Source organism: Gadus chalcogrammus, chromosome 1 (genome assembly GCF_026213295.1).
Source record: "Gadus chalcogrammus isolate NIFS_2021 chromosome 1, NIFS_Gcha_1.0, whole genome shotgun sequence".
Lineage (NCBI taxonomy): Eukaryota > Metazoa > Chordata > Actinopteri > Gadiformes > Gadidae > Gadus > Gadus chalcogrammus.
In genome coordinates, this window is record NC_079412.1 from 7,550,984 (window position 1) to 7,573,587 (window position 22,604).

At 46.4% G+C, this 22,604-nt stretch overlaps 1 protein-coding gene and 1 long non-coding RNA gene across 2 annotated transcripts; both read right to left on the reverse strand.

Annotated features, from left to right (window-relative positions):
• Positions 1–1,800: 1,800 nt before the first annotated feature.
• LOC130379606 (uncharacterized) lies at positions 1,801–3,901 on the reverse strand. The gene is made up of 4 exons (XR_008895138.1): positions 3,643–3,901; positions 2,528–3,356; positions 2,165–2,374; positions 1,801–2,073 (listed from the first exon to the last, which is right to left on the reverse strand). It is a non-coding gene; the product is annotated as an uncharacterized LOC130379606 (long non-coding RNA).
• Positions 3,902–9,405: 5,504 nt separating this feature from the next.
• Positions 9,406–13,768, reverse strand: LOC130379596 (tigger transposable element-derived protein 6). The gene has a single exon (XM_056586538.1). The coding sequence runs from the start codon at positions 13,683–13,685 to the stop codon at positions 12,657–12,659; it is 1,029 nt and encodes a 342-aa protein (XP_056442513.1). The 5' UTR covers positions 13,686–13,768; the 3' UTR covers positions 9,406–12,656.
• Between the last annotated feature and the right edge of the window lie 8,836 nt (positions 13,769–22,604).

A 22,604-nucleotide genomic window follows, 5' to 3' on the forward strand; every position in this document is an offset into this window, starting at 1 on the left:
TTCACTTATTTTTTATGCAGAATATAATTTGTATGGTTTTTCAATGAGAACAATGAAATGAAACGGATAGCTTCCACATTTACTAAATTTTATTACAGTATCATGCAAGTTTAATTACATATACCTGTACTGCGCTGTGCGCAGACATAACTCTGGTACGTAACTTATTACAATACAGTAGTGCTGTGCGTCGGCTCTGCTGTGCCACCGGTGCATTTTTTTTTTTTAACAAGTCTGAAAATAACGTTTGAAACAAAATGCTTAGGCCTAATCACAGCACAGTACGTCGCAGTGCGCGGACATAACTCTGAGGCTGTTTCCCAATGTCAAGGAAGCATGCTCAACGGCCGCCCTTTTAAGGACGCTACGTCATCGAACGCCGACAAGCACTGTTCCAATGTTGAGGACACTCGAAATACGCCCCCTTTTCGGGTCCTTCGTTTTTGAGAATTCCGAGATTTTTCAAGGATGCATCGCTGCATCCTAGATGAGCCCAAACTACCCACAATCCACTGCGTTCACTGTGCGCATCTTGAAAATGGCACGGCAGTACACGTTCAAATGTAAGTGAAGTTATATTAGTTTTTCAGAAATATTTTGTGCCGTATTGCTTTTTATATAGATTCATCATGTTAATGCAAATAAACGTTTTTTGCAACTTGATACCGTACGTTGCTATATTTTGCATGGACGTAGCTGGTGTTAAACACCACTGTCGCCAATAACAATTTCATTTTACTCGCTCACAAGATTACAGTATTTATGTATTTCTCTTTTGTTTGTTTACCCTTTATTTTTAGGGTCAGCCCAGCAAACTGAGACGTTTGTGCGCATGAGGGTGGCGCACCAACATCTATTTACCGGTGGCAGGGATACTGCCATTAATGGCTATCGGTGAGAAGCTCTTGTGGGATCCAATGTTGTTAAATAAATGCACCACAGATCATTTGCAATGTTTGTAATTTTTTATGAACATATATAATTGTAATTTATATAATTGACTTGTGTGTTCATAGCACTTTGATTGAACAGCTGGAGCTTACAGGCCAGGTGACCCCACTGCAGGCCAAAAAAAAGTGGGATAACCTGAAAAGTAAATATAAGGTGAGGAGTAAGATGACAGCAATATTGTTTTGACATTAAGTGCCTACATGCTGTGTCCTAGTTGTATGTATAACAGTGAAATATTAGATTGCTAATTGCCTAGTTGTTTATCATATTTTTATTGTCAGGATTGCAAGTGCCCAGCCTCAGGTCAGGAGGATGGCACGCCCACAGCAGGGACATGGCGCTGGTTTGGCTTGATGGATGAGCTTATTGGCAGGTCAGCAGCCGTGTCACCGCCTGTGGTGGTGGGCTCTCTCCCAGCAAGGCCAGGCCAGGTTGGGGTCAGAGTCGAGGAGGAGGATGAGGTGGTGAGAGCAGGCACCAGCACAGCAACAGCCGCAGGGGCAGCCAGCACAGCGACAGCCGCAGGGGCAGCCAGCACAGCGACAGCCGCAGGGGCAGCCAGCACAGCAACAGCCGCAGGGGCAGGAGCAGAGGGAGCAGCAGGGGCAGTTGAAGCAGAGGGAGGGGAAGGAGCAGCAGGTGCAGCAGGGGCAGGAGCAGGGAGAAGAGGGAGGGAGGATCCCTTCCTGATTCTGGTGAGGGAGGATATTCTTTATCAGCGGCAGGCGGATGAGAGGAGAGAGGCGGAGTCGAGGGAGCGGTTTGACAGTTTTTTCTCTCTCATGGAGCGTTTGGTTGAGAGGCGTGAATGAATGAACGATGGCATGTGTGTATGTATATGTATGTATGAATGAATGAGATCCGATCAGTTAAAAATAAATACATGTTTATCAACACTTTATTTGTCTTTTTTCCCGTGCATAATTAATAATCAACCATACTGTAACTGTGATGCATAAATTAAGTTCTCAGACAATTTCACTTATTTGTACAAAAAAGGAATGGATTTATTTTAAATAAAGACTATTTGATCAACCACAACAAAAAACACATTCATTTCGGACAAAAGTGATTACAAAATACCAAAAAAATCTATGTTAAAATGTATGTCCTGGTCACAGGCTGTGGAAAGAAGGGAGATCTTTAGGTTAGTACTGAATCTGACACGGTCAGATGACATCCCTATGTTGGTTGTCATATTTATCATATTTACCAGAAGAAAGTAGTCGTGGTCCTGTGGAGCCACTTCAAGGGGGGTAATGGCATTGGCCAGGGCCGCACGCCAAGGAGCTCCACTCTGTGGCTCCGTGCCACATTCTTCTTCAAGAGGAGGGTCATCTCCCTCCATGGCCCCATCCTCCACTGGGAGCTCATCGCCCACACCAACACAAATGTTGTGCAGTACTGCACACGCAGTCACCACCTGCACAAGGAAAAGGTTTAAAGAGACAAACAGGAACGTTGATGTAAATGAAGGTGTACTAATTAGGTTAATCCATAAAAGTTTTTTTACAATTACAATGTACAATAAGAAAGTTAAACAGACAAATATGGATAATTATGAAATTACATATACCTTTGGCACAAACTCACTATGTACTTCAAGTGCCTCTAGAAAGATGCACCTGAAGCGGGTTTTCATCATCCCAAAGGCACGCTCAACAATTGAGCGGGCCCGAGAGTGATGAGTGTTAAACCGTTGCTCTGCCATGCCTCTGAGTGGCCGCTTATATGCTGTGATAAGGGCCATCGGCTGTGTAAGGCATGGATAGCCACCGTCACCCAAGATGAAATAGCCTGGTGGAGGGTAATTGCCAGCCAGGTAAATCAAACTTTCGCAGGATGCGTGCATCATGCACGCTTCCTGGGAAGCCCACAAAGGTGTCAATGAAGCGACCCTGATGGTCACAGACTGCCTGCAGCACCATGGATTGATACAACTTCCTGTTCACGTAGTCTTGACCATCAGGGCCGCCAGGACATTTAATTTGGATGTGGGACCCGTCGATGGCCCCAGCTGCTTTGGCGAAAGCAGGGTGCCCTGCCAGCAGGGCAAACCCTTCCCCCATGGCCTTGACCTCCTCATCATTTGATGGCAGCTTAATAAAACTGCCCCGGACAGCTACCACCTCCTCCGCAATGCTATGCACCATTCTTTGGACAAATGACATTGGAATGGCAAAAGCTCTGGACACAACTCGATAGGCTGCGCCAGTAGCAATCCAAAACAAAAAGACCAGGGTCTCCATGGTGGGCCCCCAACCGTGCTGTCGTTCCGTTTGGAGGACCCCAAGGAGGACCTGGATAGCCTGCCGGCTAAGCCTGAAATCAGGGCGGGTGTCCTCTCCCTGGAAGAAGCGCTGCAGCACCGGCACAGTGGCATTGATTTGGCAGTAATGCCTGGCCTGCAACAACAGATTGTTTCATGCATGCATGTAGTATTCTTTGAGAGGTTTGTCATAAGAATAGGCTTGTCATAAGAATAGCCTTCCCCCACCCCACTGGCAATAATAATTGCACAAACTTATGAAGTTTAAACTCTGATTTTGATAAACCATCAGCTAGACCACTATGTTCAATTAGAATACGCGTTAGAATATGCGTTGCCCCAAAGAAAAGACATGAGAAGCAGCACTATCGTCAATGCAACAATTCAATACAATACAATTCAGACATTCAAAGCTCACTTACCTCGACATTCTGATGGCAGAGACTGCGACAATAGAGACGTCGTCTCCTCCGTTCAACCCTCCGTCGATGGAGTCTTTCGGAGTCCTCCTCCAGCTCAGACCACAGCAAAAAAATATTGACCAGCTTCATTGCTTCCATGTTTTTTTCAGAAGTAAACAGGTGTTTACAAGCGGAAACGCAGTATTAAAAAGCGGAAGCGGAAGCGCATCCACACTACCAAGTCGTTCCCAAAGTCAGACGTTACAAACGCTAGGAAGCACTCGAGCTAGCACTCTACCTCATCTCCATAGGACGCGACTAGCAAGGACTCGTCCTAGCAAGGCTGCAGCCTTCACTTTGGGAAACAGCCTGATAGCCTACAGTAGGCCTGGTAACTTATTCTGTGCGTCGGCTCTGCTGTGCCGCCGGTGCATTTTTTTAAACATGTCTTCAAACAAACAAACAACAAAGTTTGAAACGGTATAGAACATCATAGAACAACAACATAGAAGATAACTGCATAGGCTACAGAAAATTAAAGCTAGCCTAACTCTGCTTCTGTAACAGGGTGTGTTATATCCTTTAAATTATAATTACACAATTGCCTTTGTTTTTCTGTATTACCTGAAGTTTAGCTTTCCATGCCGCCTTAAGCTCTATTTTATTTATTTATTTGATTTGGCTCCACTTCCTTCTATACTCCCGCCCACATTCCAGAGTACCCGATAAGTTTCCCGCGCCCCCTGCCCTCTTCCCTTTGTTTGCGATACCCTTGGGAAGAGGTGTGTACATTTATATTGTAATCAAATCTTTGACCATCTTATAATTTATCATTATTTATATTAGTTATTTTGATTATAGATTGTTTAATTGGAAGTCTGGGGTATATATCTATCCATAGTTATTAGATAGATTTCAGTGTTTTGGGGAACTTTGTGTTTTGTTGCGATGTCCTAGCATACACCTGACCCTCGTGTAGTCATGCTAGTTCCCCTTCCCCCCCTGTGTGTTTCGTAGAGGAGTTGGAGTAAGGGCACAAGTGCTAAGAGGAAGCTATTTGTACATGTGTGTATTCAGGTATGTCTTTTATTCCTTTTATTTCAATCATTTCTGTTGTAATATTGTATGTGGGCCCTTTGTTTGCGATACCCTTGGGAAGAGAGGAGTTGGAGTAAGGGCACAAGTGCTAAGAGGAAGCTATTTGTACATGTGTGTATTCAGATCGAATAAATGGACGTCGGAGTGCCCGAGTCCAGACACATCGTGGGTCACGTCATTCATTGCTAGAAAGAAACACAACGCAGAACGAACCGGTCACACTTGGTGCCGTTTGACCCGTCGGATCGCCGACCATCATCGCCTGCCTGGTCGTCGGGGTGCGCCCGTCGCTGCCTGCCCTGCTCTGCTGCTCGGCCCTATCTCCTTCGTCTCCTCGCCGTGTTCGCCGCTGTCTGCCCTGCCCCTGCCCCTGGTATTATGAGCGCTGAGTGCACGTGAGGTACACGGTAGTCGTTAAGAGTGCTTAAAGGGGAAGAAAATACTGCGCTATTTTGCTATAGTTGGGTGCGTAAGAAATAAATAATTATATATATATATATTTTTTTTATATCTATTTTTTTTTTCTGTCTTCTGTTTTACATTGGGGTTATTCTTTGGAAGTGTATTGTCGTGTTTAGTCTCTCTTACTGTGTGTATTGGGGAAGGGTATTGATTGTAGAGATTTTTATTTTTATTTTGTTATGTGTTTTGTGCAGTTGTTTTAGTCACCAAGACTATTATTTTCTGTTAGATTTATTTTATTTATTTATTTTTGTCAGAGGGTCAAATATCTCGTTTTGTAAGATGTCCAGTGGGGATTCTTTCAGTGCAGATATTTTGGCTGGTCAGGGCCCTGTTGGGCGTAACGTCACTTTTGGGTTGGGGAGGGGCCAGAGGGTCACTCCATTTGGGTTTGGGAGGGGTAGGCCGGTAGCCCCTGGTAATCAGGAGTACTCTGTTGACCAGTCAGAGTTTAGTTTACCAGTAGGTCCCACCGCCAGCTCTACACCCATGGCACCCATAGCCCCTCAGCCTACCCAGGTTGTTACCGTAGAGTCATTGGGTGGCCTAGTAGCTGATTTGGCCAAACAGATAGGCGATAGCATTATAGCCAGCCTCAACACCATGCACCAGCCCAGTAGTACTCTGCCCCAGTCCCCGGGCCACCAATCCCTTGGCATTACTGATCCATCACAGCTGAAGGTGATTGTTCAGTCAGACCCTAGAGCTCCACCATACTTCAGGGGTGACCACACGGATACATTCTCCATTCATGAATGGGAAGACATGATGAAGTGTTATCTGGGTAGGATGAAGTGCAATACGCGCACTGAGGTGGTTGATTTGATTATGGCGAGACTGACTGGTAAAGCGAGAGACGTGGTGAAGGTATCTCTTCGCAGCCACCCTGAGTTAGATTCTAGTGAATTCCCGACAGCTGTATTTGACATTCTAAAGCGCAACTTCAGTGAGCTTACTTTTTCAAGCCTCCCTATGAAAGACTTTTACAGCACTGCCCCGAGGGCTGGTGAGGACATGATGGATTACTGGATCCGCCTTAACAAGGCTGTTGATGTCGCTGATGAGTGCCTCCGTAGGCGTGGAAAGGGCGTTGAGGACCCTAGTACTGAGGTGGTCATGATGTTCATTACCCACTGCTCTGACCCCGGTCTCGCCATGTCGTTTAAGTTGAAGTCCCCTGAACTGTGGACCGCAGCGGAGGTTCAGGAGAGACTGGATGATCACATGACGAGTCTGAGAAGAAATTCAGCTCATGCCCAAAATGCAGTGAATGTGTCGGTGTGCAGCCAGAGTCCTGTGGCTGTGTCTTCTCATCGTCCCCAGCATAGTGAACCACATCAGGCCCCTTCGGTGATACACCAATCACTGCCTCATCCTGTCTCTATCGCTCCTGTCTCTGCCCATTGCCAGCCTCAGTCAGCCCACATGATAATGAACCCGCCCCAGGCCCCTCCTGTGTCCCCCCTCTATCCTGCTCCAGCTACTGTCCCTGTTCCCGTCACTGCCAGTTCCTCTGGTGTTGAGCTTGGTCCTCAGCAGGTGGTCGCTATGTTTGACAGAGTCCTCTCTATGTGTACTGCTTCTCTTGCCACTGGTCAGAGGGGTCCTCGTCAGAACGCCCGGCCACAGAATCAGCAGAGTTCTCTGTGTAGAGTATGTAGCTCTGGGGATCACACAACCAATGCGCACTGCAGGTTTCATAGGCTGTGTCTCAACTGCTTCAGACCGGGTCACTTCAGGCATGAATGCCCCAATGCCTCCCAATCTCCAGCTGTGTCGACAAGCCGTCCTTCCAGCGCACCTTTAAACTAGCCAGCCCACGTAGAGAGAGGGATAGCGTGGGCAGTGATGGAGTAACCCTCATTGGAGAACGAGATTTGCAATCTGTCTATGTAAATAGTTGCAGCCAGCTTTCTGAGGACAAGACGGTCATAATGGTGGGGTCGCAGAGAGTGGACAGAGCTAGTGAGTTGTTTTATGCTCCAGTGTCAGTCGGTGGCCAGTCTATATTGAAAGGAATGTTAGATTCGGGCAGCATGTCATGCACGCTTAATGAGGAGGCAGAATCCAAATTGAGAGCTGCCGGTGTTCTCCCTTGTCCTCATCCTGTGCCTGGTAATGTGGTGCTGATCGGTTGTGGTGGCCTCACTACACGGCCAAAGTGTATCTACGATCTGGATGTTGATGTCTATGGATTTAAGTTCATTGTGCCGTCATTCGTTGTTCCTGGACAGAGAGATGAGTTCATACTTGGGAGCAATGTAATCAGACCTATCATACAGGAGATGAAGTCCACTGAGAGGTACTGGGAGCTCATCTCCTCCAGTAGCAGTGACCCAGAGTGTGAGCAATTCCTCCAGCTCCTGAGCTGCGTTTCACGGTGGTCGGGCCCTGAGCTGCCGAGTAAGATAGGCACAGTGAGGCTGAGGCAGGCCGTCACTCTCCTTCCTCAGCAGGAATATGTGGTCTGGGGGAAGTTGCCGAGCAACGCTCCTGTGTCCCCAGGGAGCACTGTGATTGTGGAGCCCACCTCGGCGCGGTCAACCCCAAAGAACATTCTGGTGGGGCGTCTCGTGACACCCATGTGGGGGGATCGTTGGATTCCTGTCAAGGTCCTGAACCCCACACACAGCCCTGTGACGCTCCGCCGCAATGCCAAGCTGGCTGACGTCTCTCCCTGTCTGGCTGTTGAGGACCTGCCCATCACTCAAGGTCTGTGCGAGACACAGTCTGATGTTTGTGGTTCTCCTACTCCTTCGAAGTCCATGCTTGATCCTGTGCAGCTGCTGAAGGATCATGGGTTAGCAGACATAGACATTGGTGGCTGTGAAGTGTCTGCTGATTGGAAGAAGGAGCTGGCTGAGCTGTTGTTAAAATTTCAGGATGTCTTTTCCAAGGGCAAGCTAGACTGTGGGGAGGCAAAAGACTTCATCCACCGTATCCACCTTTCTGACGACCGCCCCTTCCGACTGCCCTACCGTAGAGTCCCTCCTGCTCATTACCACCACCTGAGAGAAGTACTGTCTGAGATGGAGATGAAAGGTATCATCAGCAAGTCTCTGAGTGAGTACGCCTCTCCACTAGTCATGGTGTGGAAGAAGAACGGGGACCTGAGAATCTGCACTGACTTTCGCTTGCTCAATGCAAAGACCGTCAAGGACGCCCACCCACTGCCCCATCAGGGTGACTGCCTTGCCGCCCTTGGGGGAAATGCCTTTTTCAGTACCATGGATCTGACATCAGGGTTCTATAACGTCCCTCTCCATGAGTCTGACAGGAGATTCACAGCCTTTACGACACCTCTGGGCTTGTATGAATACAATAGGCTCCCCCAGGGCCTGTGCAACAGTCCAGCGTCCTTCATGCGGATGATGCTTAGCATCTTCGGGGACCTGAACTTCTCCAGCCTCCTTTGTTACCTGGATGACCTGTTAGTCGTTGCTCCCTCTGAAGGCGAGGCCCTGAGTCGTCTGGGGGAGGTCTTCTCCCGGCTGAGGGCCAACAATCTGAAGCTGGCTCAAAAGAAGTGTCACTTTCTAAGGAAGTCTGTGAAATTTCTTGGCCATATGGTGGACAGCAGTGGCGTCTCAGTTGACCAGGAGAAAGTCAGAGTTATCTCTGGTTTCAGTAGGGAAGATCTGATGAAAGCTGATGGCTGCACACCATCACAGAAGAGGGTGAGATCTTTCCTCGGAATGGTCTTGTACTACCAACACTTCATCCCTGGGTGTTCCTCCATCGCAAAGCCCCTTTTTGCCCTGACAGCGGGCCAGAAACGCAAGGGGAGAGGCACTGGTGGTACCAGGAGAGCTGGCACCTTCCGTGAGCTGACTCCACAGGACTGGACCCCTGTCTGTGAGAAGGCGTTTGATGATTTGAAGAGGGTGCTCCTCGATTGTGTGGTGTTGGCTCACCCAGATTTCGATAGGCCATTCATCCTCTCCACCGATGCTTCATTGGATGGCCTAGGTGCAGTCCTTTCGCAAGTTCCTGCTGGCGAGGAGAAGGCCAGGCCCATAGCGTTTGCCAGCAAGTCCCTCAGTCGCAGCCAAGCAAATTATCCTGCCCATCGACTAGAATTCTTGGCTCTGAAGTGGTCTGTGTGTGACAAGTTCAGCCACTGGCTCAAAGGTCACAAGTTCACTGTCTGGACTGATAACAATCCTCTCACGTACATCATGACCAAACTGAAGCTAGACGCCTGCGAGCAACGCTGGGTCTCTAAGCTTGCACCATACTCTTTCGAGATCAAACATATTCCAGGGAGACTGAATGTGGTGGCTGATGCCCTCAGCAGGGACCCCTTTGTGAAGCCTCTGAGCCAACGTCTTCTGTCTGAGCCATACTCCGGGCTGCTGGAACAGGTGTGTGAAGTGGAGGAGGGATGTGTGCAGGACTCATTCCGCCTGACATGTCAGCCTCAATCATTAGGGAGCGTTGCTCCTAGTGCGGCCGTCGATGTGTCCATGTCAGAGGATGACGTCTCCTCTCTCCTCTCCTCTTGTGATGACTGGGACTCAGCACCGAGGCAGAGGGCTGCTTCTATGAGTGAACGCTTGAGCTCATTGATCCCTCCTGGCCAGGATTTGTTCTCCTCTCTCTCACTGGCAGACCTGCAAAACCATCAGCAGCAGGATTCGGTCGTTTCGAGAGTATTCAGCTATGTAGATAGGAAGCAGAGACCCTCCAGGCGTGAGCGCTGCAACGAGAGCCAGTGTACTCTGAGGGTTCTGAAACAGTGGGAAAAGCTCACTATACTGCATGGAGTCCTCTACAGGGTTACCAGGGATCCACTGACAAAACACAAGAGGTTCCAATACATCCTGCCTGAGTCCCTGAAGTCACAGGCATTGTCTGGTGTTCATGACCTGGCTGGTCACCAGGGTCAGCCTCGTTCTCTCTCTCTCGCCCGTCAAAGGTTCTTCTGGGGTAATATGGAGAAGGATGTACGCGATCATGTCCGTAACTGCCACAGATGTGTTCTCAGCAAAACCCCGGAGCCCGCAGCAAGAGCCCCTCTGGAGAGCATTAAGACCACTGCCCCTCTAGAGCTTGTTTGCATCGACTTCTGGTCAGCCGAGGACAGTAACAACAAGTCTGTGGATGTGCTAGTGGTCACTGACCATTTCAACAAATTAGCACATGCTTTCCCCTGCAAGGACCAGACGGCGAGGAAAGTGGCGAAGAAGCTCTGGGACAACTTCTTCTGTGTCTACGGCTTCCCTCAGCGTCTCCACTCTGACCAGGGTGCGAACTTTGAGAGCGAGCTCATCGCTGAGCTTCTGGAGCTGGCTGGTGTCAACAAGTCTCGGACCTCCCCATACCATCCCATGGGGAACGGCGGCACAGAGAGGTTCAACCGCACTCTGGGCAACATGCTACGGTCTCTCCCTCCCAGATCCAAACAGAAGTGGCCCCAAATGGTCCAGACGATGACGTTTGTCTATAATTGCACAGCACATGAGACAACTGGCTTTGCGCCATTCTATTTGATGTTTGGGAGGGTCCCCCGGCTGCCGGTTGACCTCCTGTTCAAGAATGTCCTCCGTGACGAGACAGTCTGTGACTATGATGCCTATGTGAAGTCTCTGGCGAGCGACCTCCACTCTGCTATACTCCTGGCTCAGAAGAACTCTGCTATTGAGCAGAAACACCAGTCTGACCAGTATAACAAAAAGGTTAAGGGTCTGCCTCTCTCCGTCGGTGACCAGGTTCTTGTAGCAAACAAGGGTGGCAGAGGGAAGCGTAAGCTTGCTGACAAATGGGAGCCGGTTGTTCACACGGTTGTGGCCTCCAAGCCTTCTCTCCACGTCTATAAGATCAGGGATCGAGTCGGACATGAGAGGGTGGTGCACCGGAATCTCCTGCTCCAGGTCAGCTTCCTCCCCTTGGATGAGAGTCTGGATGCCCTGGGCGTCGGCAGTCTGAATGATGGCTGCTCCAAGTCAGACTTACCTGAGTGTGAGGAATCAGCAATTGAGACGGACTGTGGTGCAGCTGATCCCACTATGGCTGATTCGCTCTCCTGGGTCAGTGACGGTAGTGATGACCGTACAGCTTCGTGGGTCCGTGAACAGTCCCCAGTCAGGGATGAGGATGACAATGGCAGTCGTGACTTAACCATTCTGATGGTCCCTCCTGCATTGGATGGGCTTGCTGGTGCTGTTAGTGTTACCCCGTTGTCATCCCCCTCCTCTGAGCCCCATGTGTCTCCGGTAATTGATGCTCATCCTCAGGGTTCTCAGACAAGTGATCGCCTCACTTCAAGATTTGGGAGAGTTATCAAGCCGGTCTTTAGGTTGATAGAGTCCATGGCACAACTGGAAACGATTCTGGGTGTTCGGCCAGTATCCACTGTGATCCATGTTTGAGCTTATGTGACAGGTGTCTCCTGGTATTACTCATGGCGAGTGAATTATTAGTGTTTTTATTTATTTGTTTATTTGTTTTATTTGTTATTATTTGCCCGGTCCGAGTATGGCCTATGTATGTGTGGTGTAAATGGCACTTCACGTTGTCTATAGTGTTCCCAGGGGCTTAGCTAACCTCTGGGTGCTCTTAACTCTTTATTGGGTGGCACCTATTGCCGAAGTCGTGGTTTTCTGGTGGTCGGTTTACAGTCCGGTCTGGGCAAGTTTTATTTATGGTTCAAATGTTTGTGTAATTCTGGGGGGTGAGTGTAACAGGGTGTGTTATATCCTTTAAATTATAATTACACAATTGCCTTTGTTTTTCTGTATTACCTGAAGTTTAGCTTTCCATGCCGCCTTAAGCTCTATTTTATTTATTTATTTGATTTGGCTCCACTTCCTTCTATACTCCCGCCCACATTCCAGAGTACCCGATAAGTTTCCCGCGCCCCCTGCCCTCTTCCCTTTGTTTGCGATACCCTTGGGAAGAGGTGTGTACATTTATATTGTAATCAAATCTTTGACCATCTTATAATTTATCATTATTTATATTAGTTATTTTGATTATAGATTGTTTAATTGGAAGTCTGGGGTATATATCTATCCATAGTTATTAGATAGATTTCAGTGTTTTGGGGAACTTTGTGTTTTGTTGCGATGTCCTAGCATACACCTGACCCTCGTGTAGTCATGCTAGTTCCCCTTCCCCCCCTGTGTGTTTCGTAGAGGAGTTGGAGTAAGGGCACAAGTGCTAAGAGGAAGCTATTTGTACATGTGTGTATTCAGGTATGTCTTTTATTCCTTTTATTTCAATCATTTCTGTTGTAATATTGTATGTGGGCCCTTTGTTTGCGATACCCTTGGGAAGAGAGGAGTTGGAGTAAGGGCACAAGTGCTAAGAGGAAGCTATTTGTACATGTGTGTATTCAGATCGAATAAATGGACGTCGGAGTGCCCGAGTCCAGACACATCGTGGGTCACGTCATTCATTGCTAGAAAGAAACACAACGCAGAACGAACCGGTCACACTTCTATGTTGCAGATCTGCTGCGCCGCATTAAGAAATCACTTAACATATTTATCCATGGTTCCCTGGATCAGAGTGTTGTCCAACACCGAGTTCACTTCTTTTTCAAAACGATGTAAAAGGTCAAAGTTTTTGAAACCAACATGCAGGAGACCAGTCTTTAAAATGCAAACTGCATTCCTCATCTCAGCTCTGGAAGGGACAACAGTCTCCTCTTCTTCATCCTCATCCTCCTCGCTGCGCGCACCACTGGGACCCGCACCAAAGCGCTCTTGTACCTCCGAGATGATGTCCTCATCCGTCACAATCTCTGACACCGGAGTGCTGTCATCACTTTCGATCCACTGCTCAAACTCGTCAGTGCTGATCTCAGCAGGTGGATCAACAGGTGTTGGTTCCTCCTCTGGTGACATGACCAGACCTCCTTTCCTCCAGCAATTCCTGATTGTGGAAGCCTCCACATCAGCCCAGGCGTCCCGCAGCATCAGAATCGCGTCAAGGAGGCTGATTTTCTTTGCGATGTCTGCAGCAGCTGCCCTGTTCCCCTCATCAATTTGGCGCAGTACAGAGCGGGCCATCTCTTTGCGAAAGTAAGCTTTGGCTGTTCTGATGATGCCTTGGTCACAGGGCTGGAGAATTGAGGTCGTGTTCTTCGGCAGAAACTCGAGTCGGATGTTTCTCAGTGTTGTTTTCAAGTTATGGGCTGAGCAGTTGTCCACAAGCAGAAGGATACTCTTCCTCTCTTGGCCCAGTTTGCGATCCCAGTCCTTTAACCACTCCATAAAGAGAGCCCCGGTCATCCAAGCATTAGCATTGGCTGCGTAACGAACAGGCAGTGTACGTACGTGTTTGAAGCAGCGGGGGCTCTGACTTTTTCCGATGACAAAAAGTTCCTTCTTTTCTCCCGCGGCAGAGCAGGCGAACATAGCCGTAATCCTTTCTTTTGATTTTTTCCCCCCTCTTTTATTGTCGGATTTGAAGGTCAGGGTGCCGTCAGGTAGAGCCCGAAAATAAATCCCGGTTTCATCAGCATTCCAGATGCTTTCCTCACTGTACTCCTGTCTCATCCTGACCCACTGTTGCTCGAGCCACTCGTCGCGTGACACAGTGTCAGCCTCAGCAGCCTCTCCGTGCAGCTTCTTAAACACAATGTTCTCCCTCTTTTTAAATCACTCAAACCAGCCGCTAGAAACTTTGAAACTCAACTCTCCGAGACTTGTTGCTAATGACTCAGCCTTCTCCCTGACCAAGGGTCCGCTCAGCGGAGCGTTGCGAGACCGGGCATAATCAATCCACTTCACCAGGGCAGCCTCAACCGCAGGTGCTTTGCCCGGGCGCCGTCGTTTTCGGTCTCCGTCGTTAGCCTTCATGACTGTCTCTCGTTGCTTAATTAGACTCCACAAGGTAGCCTGATGAATGCCAAGCTTCGCCGCAGCATCTCGTTGGCTCATTTTTGGCAACTTATCATGTGCCTCGAGGAGATTACGTTTTTCATTCATAGAAAATGATTTCCTTTTTCCAGCCATGATTCGCAAGCTAGTTCTAGCTGCCTGGTCGTCAACTCTTTACGTTAGCTAGCTAGGCAGAAGCAGACGTCCAGAAAGGAATCATGGTAAAAAATAACAATAACTACACGTAATAATAATACTGTAATAATAATTTTTAATAATTTTAAAATTATTTTTGCACATGTTTACATTCATAAAATGGCCAAAAATGAACATTATAAGCGGATTTCTTGATTACTATAAACGAATTATTTAAACAGCATTTGTATAGAAATGATTCGGTCCCAAGCCTTTTGAACACGGTTGATGTTGAGCGGTTGATTACTATATCCGTGACCACTATAAGCGGATTCCACTGTAGTTAACCTAGCCACACAGCATGCTTGTATACCTAACGTTAATATTGTTGGATCAACCCCTTTGTGATACACGGAGGGCCGTGTATCACCAGCGCAATTAACTTTCCAGCGCAATTAACTTTCTACACTGACGCATGTATCGTTGCTAGTTTGCAACTGGCGCAGAGCGTTCTTTTCCCTCCACCGCCACGCGTCGGTAAATTAGGGAATGATCTTGCGCCCCAAGGGGAGGTTCGGCGAAAGTAAGGGGCGTGATCTGGCGCAAACATTCCCTGGGGCTATTTTGCAGTTTCAGAAAACAATTCTGCCACAAACCAGGAAATACCTGGTTTAAAGGCAGTGGCGCGTTGTTCAGATGCTATTTTAAGGGCGCATGCATAATGTTGCTTGTGCACCTCGCGCATACACTTTGCTTCTCTCATCTACCTAGCCACACATTCTTGGTAAATTATTTGGGAAAGAACAGCTGATACAGCGGGAATAAGTTGTACTTTTAAATCAATGCATCTGCAAACACCGTACAGCAAACGCATATTTTCTTAACACAGATAAAGTGTACAAGCCCATAACTTTTAGGATTGATGAGAATTTGATCGTGAGAAAACATTGTTTTACCATCGATAACGATAATGCATACAATACTGGTAAGAAACAACGTTTGTTAATGTATTGCGTATATCATTAAATAGAACCACAGTTACCGCATATCATATGTGTGTTAAGTTTCCTTTACCCAAATTTATTTGAGTATTTCTGAAGTTATGGAAGAAAACGCTATTCCATGTGTGAATCAGGCCATATTATTTGGCAATAAACTGAGCCATTTGCAGTTTAAAATTCATGTGGTCATGCATCTGTCTCATCGGAGACTGCAAACACGCTGTCAAAATATCAACTCGTCAGATTGAAATGCGCTCATGGCTCTGAAAGGGGATGGGAGATGGCACTCTCATTGGTTTGTGCACGTTACGCCCAAACCACACCTACAGGTATATAGGCTACTTCAGTCCAACCTTTTTAGATTTGCGTCGGGCGCAAGAGTCATTTATCCGCAGGTAAAATAGCAACATCGCCATAGAACCGCCCACAAAGCGACTTGCGTCTCAGACCGTTACAATGGGCCCTGTAATGTCAAAAAAACAGTTTACTTTGATTTGTGTTTTGATCAGTGTTCAGGTCTGATACGATAGAATACCGTACACATGCATTGTATGTACCTAGTTTCAAGTAGTAAAAGTCCTTCCAATTCAGACTAAATTGTGATTTTATTTCCTTTTCCAGACCAGTCGTTCGTCGCAATGCATGTTAAATGTAAAGATGCCCATCCTGCATTTGTGGTTCAACGTAGAGCTGGAGCTGGAGCAGGGGCAGGGGCAGGAGCAGGACTTCCACCTCATCAGAAGAGCCATGCATGGTCTGCATAGAAGGCTGGGCTCTGTGCTGGCAGCGGCCTCAATGATCTCCTGAAAGTAAACATAACAAATGAGAAGGACTTATATGGCAAAACTGGGTGATATGGCCACATGTTATGTATGATAGATGGACAGACAGACCTGGAGTTCCTAGAACATGGAACATATTGATATCATTGTTGTTGGGACATTGAGATATGTACAGTACTGTGATGAACTATCAATGTTGTAAATTGCTAGTTAGCATGTTCGCTAACAAGCTATCAGCGCCTATTAGCGATTTTGGTGGTTATGCTTGTTATAAAGAAAATGCCTATACTACATTGAAACGGCATAATGATTATGCAATGGTTCCTCATAATTTATTTAATGATAATTAACATTAAAAACACTTCAATTTGTTGGTTTCGATCCTGTCGCATCTTTCACCCTCCATCTTGATTTTTCCATTTTCTCGCAAGGTATAGCCGCAGCAAGCCACAACCCGCGCTTGATAGTGTACCCATTGAAAATCTTAGCTTCAAGGGCATGTTATCCCTCCCCCTTAACCCTAACTTTACCTTAAAATGACTTTTGGGACAAGACTACACTGCAGCGAGGCGTGGGGTTGAGATTTTGGGTTAAGGGCAGAATCGGGATTGAGCCTTAGAACTCCTTCAATATCTTAAGCTGTATTTTCGTACTTCTCACACTGATCCCTCTGCAATGCCGCATAAAAACTCAAATACGTTCTGCATTGTCTAAAGTTATGTCATGCGTTTGCATGTCTCAATAGTGGCCTTGAACCTGGTTAGTATATTTTCCAAAACATTTGTCATAATCACTGTCTCCAATTTATCAAGCTGAACGACTGGTTTGTCTTGCTACTTGAGTACCAGGCAAAGGCACTTGGGTGAGTGCAAATATGGGGCATGTCTTGGTAAACGGATGGTGGTGGTGGTCTTTTGTCGTATTCCTTGACATTTGGGACCTTCATATCTTCCATCTGTTTTGCCGTCGTTTTATCCCCCTTTTTTCGGCTTGTGATTCCCATTGTGAAAAACAGTTCGGGGTTGTGTGCGGTTATATTTTACAGTTTCCCTGAACTTTAATATTTTTAAATCACTACATGGCATGACCTCGTTGAAGCCATGTAGGTGTTTGTCGTCCAATGAGCCTGATGAAAGCTCAAAAACTGGCCACTTGGCGTGCACACAATCACAGAGTGGTAAGAATACGTTTATGCACCCATGCTTAAATGTATTCTTTTGGAAATCGATCTTAATGCCTTGATTAAACAAATGAAGAAAAATCTAACCTTTTAGACCACCAATTTTCTTTGTGAATGATTAATGTATTCTAAATAAATAAATGTTCCTCATTCAAATACAGGGTGATTAAGTATAGGAACCCCTTTGTTCAATTCCCATATGGGCCTTTCACACCAAAAAGAACCAAGAGCCAGTTCCGGGCTGTTGCTTGGGCCAGTTCAAAACAGGTTCCAGCCTTATCCCAGTTATGAACCAGTTGGTTTCACACCGGCCAGAGCCAGCCATGGAGCCGGCGAGAGCAACGTCATGACGTCACTGCAAACGTCTCCGCTTTCCCAGCAGCCCTTGCGCCTTTTGCCGGAACTGTACAATAAGAAGAACCCTTGCACCAGTTTCAAACACAACAACAACAATTTCGCCTTCGATTCAATCCGTGGATGGTTCGTTCTTTGAATATTCAGATTTAAAACATAATCAGAAAAAACAATTAGCAGTCGTTTTTGGTTTTTCTGATTTGGTTTTGAAGCCGAAATTCCATTACTTGAATTCCATTACAAAAGTAATTTTAAGTTTGTTATGAAGGAATTGCCTTTATTGAAAGGGAGAGATGTTGTGTTCACTACTACTGCATTGAGTGCTGGCCGTCGTGAATGAGGTTATAAATGACGACAAAGTAAAAACAAGCGTGACCTCTGCCATTAAAAATGTACCCCTGTCAGACACCTCAAATATTCGTAGGGTTCAACTTCTTGCTACTGATGTGTTCGAAACGCTTTTAGACGACCTGAAGAAAGCTGATGTCATGTCTATAACAGTAGATGAGTCCACAGATAAGACGGATACCGCCCAACTGTGCATATATGTCCGTTTTTTTTACGGCAAATGCTTCAGAGAAGAACTGCTCAGCTTACTGCCGTTAAAAGGACACGCAACAAGCGAGGTACTCTTTGAGAGGATTTCAACTTTTTTTGAGGCAATGGCCTTGATATGAGACGTGTGTGCATGCTTGTAACGGATGGGGCTCCATCCATGACGGGATAAGTTAATGGTTTGGCTGCCCGTTGGTCTGCTGTTGCACTTCAAATGATATCCCTACACTGCATTGTACATCAGACGGTATTGTGCGCAAAACTAAGCGGAGAGCTCAAGTCAACAATGGACAGCGTGATGGCAACAATTAATTTTATCCGCTCCACATCAAGCCTCCAACACCGCTTATTCCGTATGCTGCTGTCAGAAATGTCTGCTGAGCACAATGACCTGCTTTTGCACAACGACGTCAGGTGGCTGTCCAAAGGCAAAGCGCTCGAGCGTTTCTGTGATCTAAGAGGGGAAATCACAGCCTTCCTCGGCAGCAGCAAGCATAAAAAAGCCGAAACACACGAACCGAATGCTGGATGACAACTTCATTGGCGATGTCTGCTTTCTCAGTGACATATTCAAACACCTGAATGACTTAAATGTGTTACTACAAGGCAGAGACAAAACTGTCATTGAACTGGTGGAACAGATGCGCGCATTCCAAGTCAAACTGGATATTTTCGGGACTGACTTGAGCACAGGCCGAATGTTGCATTTTCCGACGCTCTGCAAATGCATCTCATCCCCGGCACCCACCGCTGTAATGACGGATTTCGTTGCGAGGTTAAAAGAAAACTTTGCTGATCGATTGGATGGACTTGCTTTGCCAACAGAGGTGATGTGTTTTGCCAGAGACCCGTTCACTGTCGCAATAGAAGGGGCTTTATCCGCCAAAGCAAAGGAGGTGGCCGTTCCCATTGACGAGGGGAAATTCATTCTCGAACTTGTGGACATGCGGTCATCCTTAACCATGGCACAGGAGCTGCGCACCAACGGGCCTGCCAGGTTTTGGGCTGATATCAATCCACATCAGTTCCCTAACGTCAAGAGAGCAGCAGTCCACGTGCTACACATGTGAATCAAGCTTCTCACACATGAACTCAATTAAAAGCAGCTCTCATTGCTCACTGTCTGACAGTACACTTCACGAATGCCTTCGAATTGCATTGACATCTTATGAGCCCAGAATCACTGCTCTCATTCAGAACAAAAGATGTCACTTCTCCCACTGAGAACTCAGCAGTGAAACTGTTGCATACATAGCATCAAAAGGATGTTTAACTAAGTGAGTAACAAAGTATTCATGTGTGTTAAGCTACTTAGTTATTTCTTGTTTTGGGTTTGTTTACCAAGCTTTAATATGGTTCTGGTTCTGTTTTTTTCATGCACTTTGGCATATTGATCCCAGGGGGGGATATGCTTGTTTTAATATGTGACCCAAATGTTTATTTTATTGAAATAAGGAAAAATCGGATAAATGTGCAATATTTTGTTTTCAATGCACCTTGTGTTTTGCTTATTGGTCAGATATAACAAATATTTATTTTATTTTGTTTCAAAAAGGAAACTGGCTATTGATAGGCCTAATATTGTGCACTATATTGTTTGCAGAGTTTTGCCTAGGTCAGATTCACCAAAGATGTATTAATGTAATTTTTCAGATATGACATGAAACCGTTTGTGTATTTCAATACATTCATTTGTGTTGGTCCAAAATGTGTCATTACTTGCAGCTGAAAATGTCTGGCCCAACTGAATTTCTTGTTTTGAAAATCTGGCCCAACTGAATTTGTAATCGAATAGCCCTGACCTACGCCCTCACCACAGATATGTGGTCCAGTAGGACGTGCGAGCCCTAAATGTGTGTTACGGTTCATTACATCGCCGAGGACTGGGAGCTGAGAAGTGCATGCCTGCAAACTAGCCTGCAAGATCACACCGGGGAGCACATCGCTGAAGCCTTGCAAGAGAGAATTTTCAAGCTGGGGTCTCAAGCCATCAGGACTGGTGGCAGTGACTACGGACAACGGGAGTAACGTTGTCAAGGCTATCGAATTGGCGGAGTGGAGGAGGATGCAGTGCTTCGGCCATCGACTGCATCTTGCTATTGTTGAGTGTATGAGAATTCTAACGGTCAAATACATTCCTATTTGCAGAATTTAAACACTGTTCAACCTCTCACATTTTATATGGCAGTCCATAGGTTTATGGCAGCACATGATTTTAATTATTTTCTTAAAAATAAATATGGCCTTATAAGTATACTGTTACATATTCTTTATATTTGTATGCCATATTTATCATTAACACTATAAAAATAAATATAGAACACTTATAATAAATATACAATAAATTAAAGTTCAGAGGTTCTCATTTCTGTATCAGATTAAAAACTATGATTTATATCATACATATAGAATAAATTAAAGTTCATAGGTTCTCCTTTCTGTATCAGATTAAAAACGATGACTTATAATATCATACATTAAACATTTATTTAAAATGTGCTTTGACTTTGTGTCAGGACACGCTATGGATGACCCCCGCATCACCCGTGCCATTTCCATCTGTAAAAAAGTGGTAAGCGGCTTCTCCTGCAGTTGGAAGAGGAAAAGAGGCCTGGGAGAAGCGCAACAACAACTCGGTCTGCCATCTCATCAGCTGATCACTGTGTCAGCTACTCGTTGGGGCTCAAGGTTGGGGATGATTGAGAGGGTCCTGAAGCAAGAGAGGGGTCTTTCCAAAGTGCCATCTGCAGACAAGAAATCCCAACCTCTTGTTTTTATCTGGCAGGATGTGGACATCATGGAGTCAGTGAAGGGGGCCCTGAAACCACTTCAGGACATCACTGATGCCCTGTCTGAGTACGTCACCCTCTCCTATGCGAGGCCAGTGCTACACTTGCTGAATACAAGTCTCGTGGCACCTGAGGAGGAAGAGATGGAGTTGTGCAAGTCCATCAAGGCTCACATTTTGGAGTACCTGAATAGTAAATATTCAGAGCGAAAAACCAGTGACCTGCTGGACATTGCCTCCCTACTGGATCCCCGATTCAGGGCCAGTTACATCGCCAAAGAGAAGCTTGAAGGGCTGAAATGCACAGCAGTCCAAGAAGTAGAGGCTTCGCTCCGTGATCAGGGTGGCACTTCACATGAGCTGCCTGGCCCAGCAGCTGAGCCTCAGCTTGATGAGCCTCCAGCCAAGAAGAGGAAAACCCTGTCCAGCTTCTTCAAGAAGACCACACCATCTTGCACCATCACTGTCACAACAAGGGAGGATGTTGAAATTGAGCTCTCCAGCTACCTTATGGCAGCCTGCATTGACAGTGAGGCCAACCCTCTCCAATGGTGGAAAGACCATGAGGTGGCCTTTCCAGCTCTGAGCTGCCTGGCGAAAAAATACCTCTGTGTGCCAGCCACCAGCTCCCCCTCTGAAAAGGTTTTTAGTTGTAGTGGGAACATTGTCACCTGTCATAGGGCATCGCTAAACCCCGACACCGTGGACAGGCTTGTTTTCCTAGCCAGAAATCTGCAGTAGGCTAATGCTGGCCTGGCCCGACCTAGTCATGTTATTTGTTCTTTTTAAATTTGTTCAATGAGATTTGCACAAATTAGAGATACATTGTTGTAGTTGTATTCTCTTGCTTTCTGTTATCAGTTTACATGCTCCGTTTGTTTAAAAAAAAGTATTTTATTGAACGTTTTAATAACATTTGCACTTTCCAGAGATGCACTATGCATATTGTTCTGTTTTTGTTATCCAATAACCTATTTTGTATGTAAGTATGAGCCTAATTTAAACATTTGTTTACATTTCAGAGATTTCTGTAATGTTTTAAGTTACATTTAATTAGTGGTGGGCCGTTATCGGCGTTAACGCGAAACTTTTATTGCGCGATAAAAAAAATATCGCCGTTAATCTATTTTCAAACACTTCCTTGTTCGGACCCATCACGTGACTGAACTAACCAATCAGAAGCTAGAATTTAGGGTGCACTCACACTAGGCCATCTGGCCGTGGCCGTGGCCGTTTTCACACCTAACCGTGCTCAAATCTGCCAGTGTGAGTGTGGCCAGTCTGGCCAGGCCAGGCCAGGCCAATTTGACCACTTGGGAGAGGTGTGCTGCTACGGTCCGGGCCGCTACGGTACAGATGCTAATGAGCCGACACACGCACGGCTACGCAACCTGAGCTGGATGACGTATAGTCCATGCGACGACCACGGACATAATAACGGCGACAAGGCTTCTTTCCCATTAAACGGTAAACATACATCCATATAAGCAACAGACTCAGCAAAGTGCGAACTTAGTTCTCTGTGTTGTTGTCCATTTTTGTTAAAACTCTGACTGGCGGCAGACTTTATTATGGTCCATGCAGCGGACGCTTGGTGATGACGTGTTACTTACGACGTGATGGCGTATGTACAAGAGCCTACCGTGACCAGGCCACAGTTGCGACGACCAACGGCCACGGCCAGATGGCCTAGTGTGAGTGCACCCTTAGACTGAGGTAAACGTGAGAGAATCAGAGAGGCAGATTCAACAGAATATCCTCACTGTGTTAAATATGTAAACATGTAAATATGTAATAATT